The sequence below is a fragment of the Coffea arabica genome, chromosome 1c (genome assembly GCF_036785885.1).
Source record: "Coffea arabica cultivar ET-39 chromosome 1c, Coffea Arabica ET-39 HiFi, whole genome shotgun sequence".
Taxonomy (NCBI): Eukaryota; Viridiplantae; Streptophyta; class Magnoliopsida; order Gentianales; family Rubiaceae; genus Coffea; species Coffea arabica.
Window position 1 is genome coordinate 46,065,747 of NC_092310.1, and position 11,572 is coordinate 46,077,318.

Below are 11,572 nucleotides of genomic sequence, written 5' to 3' on the forward strand. Positions count from 1 at the left end.
AGATTTAAAATCAAAGTTAATTGCTTTAACAGCCCAATAAGCTCTATGTTCTATTTCCACAGGTAAATGACATGCTTTCCCATAAACAAGCTTATATGGAGACATTCCCAACGGCGTTTTAAATGCCGTTCTATATGCCCATAAAGCATCTTCAAGCTTGTTTGACCAATCCTTTCTTGATCGGTTTACTGTTTTTTCCAAAATGATTTTAATTTCCCGGTTGGCCAACTCCGCTTGTCCATTAGCTTGAGGATGATAGGGGAGTGACTTTTTATGCCTGCACCCATATTTAAACAACAAAGTGTCAATAGCTTTATTACAAAAATGCTTACCTTCGTCGTTTATTATTGCCTTTGGGACTCCAAACCTACAAAATATGTTCCGTTTCAGGAACTTAAGCACAACTTTAGCCTCATTAGTTTGTGAAGGAATGGCCTCCACCCATTTAGAGACATAATCAACTGCTAAAAGGATGTACTTGTTATTATATGAGTTAGGAAATGGTCCCATAAAATCAATGCCCCAAACATCAAATAACTCAACTTCCAAATATATAGTCAAAGGCATTTCATTCCTTCTTGAGATATTACCGGTTCTTTGGCATTGATCACAACTTTTCACCCAATTTCTAGTATCTTGGTGCATAGTAGGCCAATAAAATCCAGATTGCCATATCTTTGCTACAGTCTTAGTAGTACTAAAATGACCTCCCGTTTCAAGAGTATGACAATGCATTAAAATGCTATGTACCTCCTCCTCCGGAACACATCTTCTAATTATTCCATCTGCACAATGTTTGTAAAAGAATGGTTCCTCCCAAAAGTAATGTTTAGCATCATTTAAGAATTTTTTTCTTTGATGAGAATTCAAATCATTTGGTATCACTCCACTAGCTATAAAGTTAACTAGATCAGCATACCATGGTGACTTATAAATTGCCATTAAAAACTCATCTGGAAATTCTTCTTTAATGGACCAATGGTCATCTTGCTGCATGTTCTCCAGTCTAGAAAGATGATCTGCAACTAAATTCTCGGATCCTTTTTTATCTTTGATCTCCAAGTCAAATTCCTGCAACAATAAAATCCATCGAATTAATCGCGGTTTTGCATCTTTTTTATTTAACAAATACTTGAGTGCTGCATGATCAGTATAAACGATAACTTTAGATCCTACTAAGTACGATCTAAATTTATCCAATGCAAAAATCACTGCTAGCAACTCCTTTTCTGTTGTTGCATAGTTAACTTGAGTTTCATTTAACATTTTACTTGCATAATAAATGACATGAAGTCGCTTATTATGTTTTTGCCCAAGAACAGCCCCAACTGCAAAATCACTTGCGTCACACATTAATTCGAATGGCAAGCTCCAATCCGGTGATGCTATGATAGGTGCGGAGACAAGTTGCTTCTTTAACCTATTAAAAGCAAGTAAACACTCATCAGTAAATTGAAAAGGAACATCTTTTGCAAGTAATTCACATAAAGGTTTAGCAATCTTGAAAAAATCCTTAATAAATCGCCGATAGAATCCCACATGTCCAAGAAAGCTACGAATGCCTTTCACATTGGTTGGTGGAGGCATTCTCTCAATAATCTCTATTTTGGCTTGATCAACCTCAATACCTTCTGAGGAAATTTTGTGGCCTAACACAATACCTTCACAAACCATGAAGTGACATTTTTTCCAATTGAGTACAAGGTTTGTTTCTTCACATCTCTGCAAAATTAGATCTAAATTGTTAAGACAATCATCATAAGTAGATCCAAATACAGAAAAATCATCCATGAAGATTTCCATAATTTTCTCATTAAAATCAGAAAAAATTGCCATCATGCATCGTTGGAAAGTGGCCGGTGCATTGCACAATCCAAAAGGCATCCTTCGAAATGCAAAAGTACCGTAAGGACAAGTGAATGTAGTTTTCTTTTGATCTTCTGGTGCAATGACTATTTGATTGTATCCTGAAAAACCATCCAAGAAACAATAAAATTCATATCCGGCCAATCTTTCTACCATTTGATCAAGAAAAGGAAGAGGGAAATGATCCTTCCTAGTAGCTGCATTCAATTTTCTGTAATCAATACAAACTCGCCAACCAACCACAACTCTAGAGGGAATCATTTCATCATTTTTACCATGTACTATGGTTATCCCCCCTTTCTTTGGTACTACATGGATAGGCGAAATCCACACACTGTCAGAAATTGGAAAAATTATACCTGCATCCAACCATTTAAGGATTTCTACTCTTACCACTTCTTTCATGTTTGGATTTAACCTTCTTTGAGTCTCAACCACTGGTTTAGAATTTTCTTCCAATAAAATCCTGTGCATACAAATAGTTTGACTAATTCCTTTGATATCAGAAATTGTCCATCCTATAGCCTTTAAATGCTTCCTTAAAACACGTAAGAGCTTGTCTAATTGTTCCTCATTTAATGCTGAATTTACAATCACAGGCAATGTCTCTTTTTCTCCAAGAAACGCATATTTGAGGTGCTTAGGCAGCGGCTTTAGCTCAAGCTGCGGTGCTTGCTCACATGATGGTGGAGGTAGCCCTTTGCTCAGTCCTAACGCCTCGTATGCATTTCTCCTTTTATAAGTAATTTGTGCCTGCAAAAATTCAGTCATTTCTTCAATCTGTTCCTCTTGTATACCTATACCATTAAGACAAAGTTCAAGAGAATCATTAGCAAGATTTACTTGACTCATTTCTAATGCCAATTCATCACATATGTCAACCGAATAAACATGGTCGGTAAAAGAGGGATATTTCTCTACTTTACTCAAATCAAATTCCACTTCCTCTTCACCGATTTGAAACTTAAACTTACCTCGTTTGACATCTATTATTGTACCTGCAGTGGCCAGAAATGGTCTACCAAGTATAATAGGTACATTTACATCTTCCTCCATATCTAAAACAATAAAATCGACAGGAATAATAAATTTCTGCACTTTAATGAGCACATTTTCCAATATGCCCATTGGATGTCTAATAGACCTGTCAGCCAATTGCAAGGAAATGTTAGTACGCTTCAACTCTTTCAACCCCAATTGCCTAGCCACAGTTAAAGGGATCAATGACACACTTGCACCAAGGTCACAAAGTGCTTTAGAAAATTCTACATTACCGATAGTGCAAGGAACTGTAAAACTCCCTGGATCTTTCAATTTGGGTGGCAATTTGTTTTGTATGATTGCACTACATTCTTCTGTTAATGCAATTGTCTCACTGTCTACCAACTTCCTTTTCTTGGTCATTATCTCCTTGAGAAACTTCGCGTACGAAGGAATCTGCAAAATAGCATCCACAAAAGGAATGTTAATATGTAATTGTTTAAAAATGTTGACAAATTTCTCAAATTCTTTGTCATTTCTTGAAGGCTTCAATCTTTGAGGGAATGGCACCGGTGGAGGAATTGGTGTTGCATCTTCCATTTACAGTTCATTTTCCTCTATCTTTTCTTTCCCTTTTTCTTCCTTGCTTCCCTCTTTTAACTCACTCAATTTCTTATTCTCTCTTTTTTCAAACTCTCTTCCACTTCCAACTACTGGCGGCTCAACTAATTCCTTACCACTACGGAGGGTTATGGCCTTCACATGCTCCCTTGGGTTCACTTCAGTTTTGCTAGGTAAATCCCCTTGGTTGCGATTATTAACCGCATTGGCAATTTGGCCTAATTGGACCTCAACATTCCTGTACATATTGGTGAGTTGGTCCATTCTTCCCTCAATTCTTTCAAACCGTTGAGTAGTTGCACTAGCTAACTTTTCAATTTTATCATTTGATGCATTGGCTAGCTTTTCGATTGCCAATTCCCAAGCTGGTTTGGACTCATGCAGTGTTTGCTTTTGTTGAAAACCTGGTGGATTAATTGGTCTTTGTTGGTTCCCTTGATCTTTCCATCCAAAATTCGGGTGATTACGCCATCCTGGATTATAAGTATTGGAGTATGGATTGTTTTGGGGTGGACGGTTGTAATTGTTGAGATATTGAACATGTTCACTGCTAGAACACATAAAATCATCATGATCTCCGCCGCAAATGGTACAACTTGCAACAACTACTCCTTGATTAGAACTAGAACCAACTTGCCTATTAAGCATCTTAACCACATTATCCATTTTTGCACTTAACATATTCAAGGTATCTACTTCAAGCATACCTGCGGTTCTCCTTGAATTACCTCGTTCGTTTGCCCATTGGTAATTGTTAGCAGCCATTTCTTCGATCAATTGCTGAGCTTCCTCAGCTGTCTTTCCCATTAAAGCTCCTCCCGCTGCTGCATCTACATGTGTCTTTGTTGGATAGGTGAAACCATTGTAAAATGTTTGGACTACTAGCCAATCGGGTAGACCATGATGAGGGCATCTTCTTTGCAATTCCCGATAACGCTCCCAAGCTTCATACAATGTCTCTCCTTCCTGTTGAGAGAAACTTGTTATATCCATTCTCAATTTAGCAGTTTTTCCAGGTGGAAAGAATTTATTAAGAAAAGCCTTAGCTAATTCATCCCAAGTAGTAAAAGTATTGGGAGGATGAGATTGTAGCCAAACTTTAGCCTTGTCCCTTAGTGAAAATGGAAACAATCGAAGTTTAATCGCATCTTCACTAACACCATTAAACTTAATTGTATCACAAATTTCAAGAAAAATGTTGACAAGTGAGAATTTGGATCCTCAGTAGCATTACCTCCATATTGAGATTGTTGTACCATTTGAATCAGTGATGGTTTTATCTCAAAGTTATTAGCGTTTACCGTTGGTCTTACAATGCTAGTTTGAGATCCTTGTGCTCCCGGTAAAGCAAAATCTCGCAGAATTCTCCTATTTGATTCATTTTCTGCCATTTCTTCCTCAAATTGTAATTCTACCAAGATATCTTCTATTGGCTGCCAAACCTCTTGTTCCTCTTGATGTGATGTATTCCTCCTTTGTCTGCGTAATGTTCTTTCAATTTCCGGATCGAAATGTACATCTCCTCGATTTGATCGGTGCATACACTACAAACAAAAACAAGAGAAAATTTTTATACTTTTAATTCAACAACTTGAATAAAGATAATGCAATTTATCTAAATTAATAGAGATGATGAGGCCCTAATATTGCTGCTCCCCGGCAGCGGCGCCAAAAACTTGACGGGCTTTTTGCATACGTACAAGTTTAATTCCGATTTTACACCCGTTGGACTGCAAGTATACAGGTCGCAATTGTAGTACAAGATGTGTATCGGGTCGATCCCACGAGGAGCAATTCAAACAATTACTAAGCCCTTATTTTCTCTATTATTTAGACTAACAATTAATTTGAGCAGAGAAAATCTAATGCTGTAATCTACAAATCTGGTATATAAATCTAGTTTAACAAATGCTGAATGCAAATAGAGAAATTTCACTTAAGGAAGATTCTAGGGATGTAGATTCCACTTATGGCATAAACAACACAAATGAATGGATTTACTTCTTGCTATTATTCTTGCTTAACCAGAGATTCATTTCCAAAGTTTCCAAGTCTCATTTTCATGATGAAATGGCCTAAAGCAGTATAGATTTCCCTATTTTCATGGTGAAATACTACTACTACTCTGTTTTATTTCATGAAATGCTAAGTAATCCACCTAAGTGTATCTCTATTTTCATGAACATACAACTCAAGCTTTACTCATGTGTTTCCATTGTTATTACCAATTCTCATTGAACAATAACAACTATAACCAAACTATTGGTGATCAATCAATAGCAAGTAATCACAGCTACACAAGTAGACAAGTTAATACAAGATATAACAAGTGTAAATCACATTCAATTTATACTATTTAGCCATAAGTTTCATCCACTCCCTAGATGAAGGAGTTTAGCTACTCATGAATGATTTAACAATCAAACTCACAAGTTTATTAATGCAAAACCTCATAAAGTACAAGTATAAGAAAGATAAAAGAAAGCTTAGCCAATTGAAGGTGAAGCTCTCCAATTCTTGCTATGTTCTTGCACAATATGATTATATGTTAAACTCTCCAAGTACTTCTCCAAGAACTCCTATCTAGAGAGAAAACTAGATACAAGAAAGAAAACTAGCTACGTATGGTCATTTCCCTGCTTCTCCTCAGTGTTTCTGCATAAAAGGTGGAAGAAATTCCATTCCTCTCACTTCATAATTTCCTCCACTCAGATTTTGTAAAAAGAAGTCAAAGATATGATATTTCCTTTTGTCCATACTCATTTGGTCTTCTCTTTTGTTGCAGAAGCATGTGCCACCGATTTCTGTCCCTCAAAATAGCTGGAAAGTTGTGAAAAAGGTAAAGAAAAACGGCTGTTGCACTTGCTGAGGAGAGAGACAGATCCGAGCCTCGGATCCGAGGAGTGAAAATGGATCCGAGCACGGATCTTCAGGATCCGAGGGATTTCATAATGGATCCGAGGTCGGATCGTCCTGACCTCGGATACTCTCCGCCAGAAGTACAGACGAGGGTTCGGATCCATCTTGTGCACACGGATCCGAGCTCGGATTATAGGATCCGAGGTCTGCACAAGATGGATCCGAGGTCGGATCGTCCTGACCTCGGATACACTCCGCCAGAAGTACAGACGAGGGGTCGGATCTCTCTTATACACACGGATCCGAGCTCGGATCCGTGTTGAGCAATTTTTCAGTTTTTCACTTCTTCTCTTTTTCTTCATTTTTGCTCCCAATTTCTTGTGTACTTTGTCCTCTGGATGACCCTGACATTTCTTTCAACTTGTGCATGAATTTCATACATCAATTACCTTCACAATTTCACAAAATTAACGCATTAATCCACTCATTTATCAATTTCTGAACCCTTAAACAATATTTAAGCAATTATCACCAAAAGAGTTCAAATATGGCTTTAATCTTCTCAAAACATACCAAAAATTCATGCCAAATTCGTACAAAATATACGTTAAATATTCACTTATCAAAAAGTATAAATTGTTAGGTTTTAGACCCTTAATTATGTATTAAGCGCTCTTTTTCCATCTCTTAAATCAACATGAGGCACAATTTCCTATTCATAAACGTAACAATCACTCCCTCTTTTTCGACTCTACTTTTAATACTCAACAGAAGTCTACTTTAACATTCAAGGTCATTTCTTTTCTCAATCATTGGCCCCAATCTTTTCAATATTCAAACCGGATTTTGAACCCTTGTCAACCCTTAACTCCTTCGTCAAGCACTAACTGGACCCTCTGTCAAACCTTTAACGCATCTTATTCAATATCAGCCAAAGTCTTTGACACTTCAATCTACAACCAGAAAGAGAATTTCATTGGACCAACTCCAAGAAGAATTCATTTGCTAATGAATAATCCAGTTCCGTAACTAGAAGCCCTGATACCAAATTTGTTAGAAATTTGGTTTAATTTCTTTTACATAGATTTCTTATTTTTGTGTGGAAGTAACTAGTTTTTTAATTATTTTAGTTACTTCATGTAGTAGTTTAGGAATTTCCTATTTATATGAGTTAAAGAATTAGAAATTATTTTCTATTCTATATAAGATTAGGAATTAACAGTTATTTTCTGTTATTACCTGGATGTTAGTCAAGCAATGTGGCTTATAAATAGATAGACGTTGACATCCTACAAAGTGACATATAAGGGGTAATATGTGGCCTTATACATGGATTGAGAGAGGGTTCTTTGAAAATGAAAGAAATTATTAGCCTGTTTGGCACCCTAGTTTTTTATCAAGTTTTTTAGCTACTAGTTTTTTAACAACTTTTGCTACAGGAACCCCAAAAAACTTTTCAAAGTTTTTTACCTACACACTTCAAAAATCTATACACAAAAAATTTCTCAAAAACTTTTCTTCCTCCCTCACCCAACCCACCACACCAGACACCGCCTCCACCACTTCTCCCGGCGCCGGTCACCTATTCCGACGCCGCCGATAACCTCAAAATTTTTTTTTTTGAATTTTTGAGTCCCTCACCCTCAAAAATTTATTATATATATTATATATTTATAATATTATATATTTATATATTTATTTAAACATATTATAAATATTTTAGTTTATTTAAAATATATTTTTATATATTTATATAAATATTATATACCATAAAAATTAATATTAATATAAATATGCAATTATACATTTATATAAATGTTATATATTATATATTTAATATATATAATACATATTATATATATTACACATTTATGTATATATATTTATGTATATTAATATACAATTATATTATGTATTATGTATAACATAATACATTTATACATAATATTAACACACAATATTAATTATACATTTATACATAATACTAATACATTTATACATTTATATTAATTATATTAATATATTTATACATAATATTATATATTTATAATATATTAATTTATATATTTATATAATATTCATTTATAATAATATACAATTATTACATTTGTAAATATATTTATATTATGTATTATATAATATAATACATTTATATATTTTTATATAACTATATAAACATATTTATTTATAAATGTATTATAAATGCATAAATATATATAAATATTTAAACAATAAAAATTATAAATTATAAACAATATTAATTATACATTTATACATAATATTAATATATTTATACATTTATATTAATTATATTAATACAGTTATACATAATCATCATATATATTTATAAATTATAAATTATAATTTATACATTTATATAATATTCATTTATAATATATTCATTTATATTAATTATACATTTATAAATATATGTATATTATGTATTATATATAATATAATACATTTATATATTTTTATATAAATATATAAATATATTTATTTATAAATATTTATAAATGTATTATAAATGTATAAATTCATATAAATATTTAAACAATAAAAATTATAAATTATAAACAATATTAATTATACATTTATACATAATATTAATACATTTATACATTTATATTAATTATATTAATACATTTATACATAATCATCATATACATTTATAAATTATAATTCGTACATTTATATAATATTCATTTATAATTTATACATTTATATTAATTATACATTTATAAATATATGTATATTATGTATTATATATAATATAATACATTTATATATTTTTATATAAATATATAAATATATTTATTTCTAAATATTTATAAATGTATTATAAATGCATAAATGTTTAAAAATATAAAAATATAAAAATTATAAATTATAAAATACTCAAAAATATGTTTTAAAAAATACCTCTAAAAATAAACCAAAAAACGTCTACAGTAACATTTCAAAAACTTCTACAAAAAAGTTTTTCATCTTACAAAAACTTCTACAGTGCACTATAGTAAAGTTTTAGACAAACTCCCAAAAAACTCAGGTTCCAAACAGGCCCATAAGGGTTGGATTTGGATTCAATTATATTCTTATATGATATTTATTATGTCATAATAAAGATCGAATTTCTCTCCATGAATGTAGGCTCAATAATAGAGGTGGATCACATTAAATATTGTATGTCGTTTATTTTGATACTTGTGACTTGTTTGTTATTAAATTATTGTGTACTTGATTTCTCAACAGTAGTTTACTTCTCATCTAGATCCCAATAAACTGGTATCAAAAAGAGATTTATTATTGGATCCTAGTTGACTATTGAGATAAAGTGAGTTGGTGGCTATTATTAATTTAACAATTTAACGGGTGATATCCTTGTTTTAAGGATTTGGCAAGAAGTATTGGAAGCGAAGGATGGAAAATTAGAAAACATGAAAATACTTGATGGTGAATCTAGATAGATGATTCAAGATGGAGTCCAATGTCGATTTTAGACTTGAATTTGAGGAGACGTTCTTACAACTCTAACAGTTGATATTTCATCCCGTATAGTTTTTAGATTTGGATTATATTATTGGATGGTGTGGCTTATATTTTAAAGAAACAAAAGAACCTAATTTTCATGCGTTAGAAGACTCTAATGCTATGATTTTTTCATTGTAGGCAGAGTTTTAAAAATCATACATGGCAAAACAATCCAAAGAGTGGAAAGAAATATGGTGATTTTGCCCCTTGGTTGTCTCAATGGTTAAAAACAGAGCTCACAATATGGAATCCCAAGTTGCAAGTAGTGGTAAGAAGAAAATCTTGTTAAAAAAGACAATGAATTGAGACACATTCTCGCGAGTCAACAGGAGATTAGACTTGGGGTTAACTACTCATATTCATTTGTTGATTGAATTAATTTGGTACCAGAACTATATTGATTTAGATGTGTAGTTTGGTACCATATTATTTGGTAGTTGAAGATAAGTGGTTGTTAAAAGAAATATTCACCAAGGTGGAGATTTGTTAAGAAATTGACTTAATTTCTTTTAAATAGATTTCTTATTTTGGATCAAAGTAACCAATTTTCTAATTGTTTTAGTTATTTGAGATAATAGTTAAGAAATTTCCTATTTATATGAATTTATAGGTTAGAGTTATTTCCTTATCTGTATAAAATTAGGAATTATCAGTTATTTTATGTTATTACTTTAGTATTAGCCAAGTAATGTGGCTTATAAATAGGTGAAGGTTGGTATACTACAAAGTAATACACAAGAGGCAACATGAACTTTATATATGGGTTGAAAGAGGGTTTTTAGGAAATGGAGAAATTATACAAGGGTTGGACTTGAGTTCATTCTCTCATAATAGAGAGTGAGTTTCTTTTCGTGAATGTGGGCTCAGTAATGGAGTTGAATCTCGTTAAATCTTATGTATTATTTTTTTCATACTTGTGGTTTGTTTACCATCAAGTTGTTTTTTTTACTTGATTTCTCAATAATAGTTTATTCCACGTTTGAATCCCAACAAAAAAAAAGAGCTAAAGAAAACTCCCAGAAGATGGATTTTTAGCTTCTTGGAAAGGTAAAATGCAAATTTTAGATAATGTATGTAACAGAGATTAATTGCATTCATTTGTGTTCATACTTTAACATACATCATACAGGCACAAACTTTGGAAATTAAGTTGGAGTAGGACATGGTGATTTAACCGACTTTGAAATTGGAGAAAATGGAGAAATAGCTTCTTATCTTTATCCTAAATTTGAATATTTTTGTATGGATGCATTTCTTAAACAATACATTTAAGGACCCTTAAAAGATTTTAGATGTCATAACTACTTAAAATTTCTATCTTTCATTGATCATTAAATGCTATTTTTGGGCATACGAATGAAAACTTGTTTCGAATAAAAGTTATAAATGAACTTGTTAAGGATTTGTAATTCATAGTTCACTAGGAATCTGGGCTTCGAAATAATTATTTATGACCAAATTCTAGTATTTTTGTTAAGATATTTTGGTTTACGTATCTATTGTTGTTACGAACTTATGATTACATATTAGACTATCAATCACTTTTAGAGGTGTTAGTGACAACCTAATTATATTGATCCGTCCAAACCCGTCCATTAATAATTGGACCTGACTAAGCAATGAATTTTGAATAAATCTACATGAGTGACCTAATTAAACTCATTTAATTCATGGGTAATAGGTAAACCTGCACCACTCATTTATATCCATTTAA

The 11,572-nt window shown here is 32.1% G+C and overlaps 1 protein-coding gene and 1 non-coding gene across 2 annotated transcripts; one reads left to right on the forward strand and one right to left on the reverse strand.

Moving 5' to 3' along the window:
- Positions 1–3,447: 3,447 nt before the first annotated feature.
- LOC140005622 (uncharacterized) lies at positions 3,448–4,859 on the reverse strand. The gene is made up of 2 exons (XM_072046635.1): positions 4,703–4,859; positions 3,448–4,616 (listed from the first exon to the last, which is right to left on the reverse strand). Exons 1-2 carry the CDS (start codon positions 4,857–4,859, stop codon positions 3,448–3,450), a joined length of 1,326 nt encoding a protein of 441 aa, XP_071902736.1.
- Positions 4,364–4,470, forward strand: LOC113687461 (small nucleolar RNA R71). Its single transcript, XR_003447762.1, has one exon. It is a non-coding gene; the product is annotated as a small nucleolar RNA R71 (small nucleolar RNA).
- Positions 4,860–11,572: the final 6,713 nt, after the last annotated feature.

Bases quoted from the DNA above. Each gene is read 5' to 3' on its own strand.
- LOC140005622 (XM_072046635.1), bottom strand. From the start codon at position 4,859: ATGGCAGAAAATGAATCAAATAGGAGAATTCTGCGAGATTTTGCTTTA. The intron at 4,617-4,702 runs GTAATGCTACTG...GTGTTAGTGAAG, and splicing joins ACAACAATCTCAATATGGAG to ATGCGATTAAACTTCGATTG.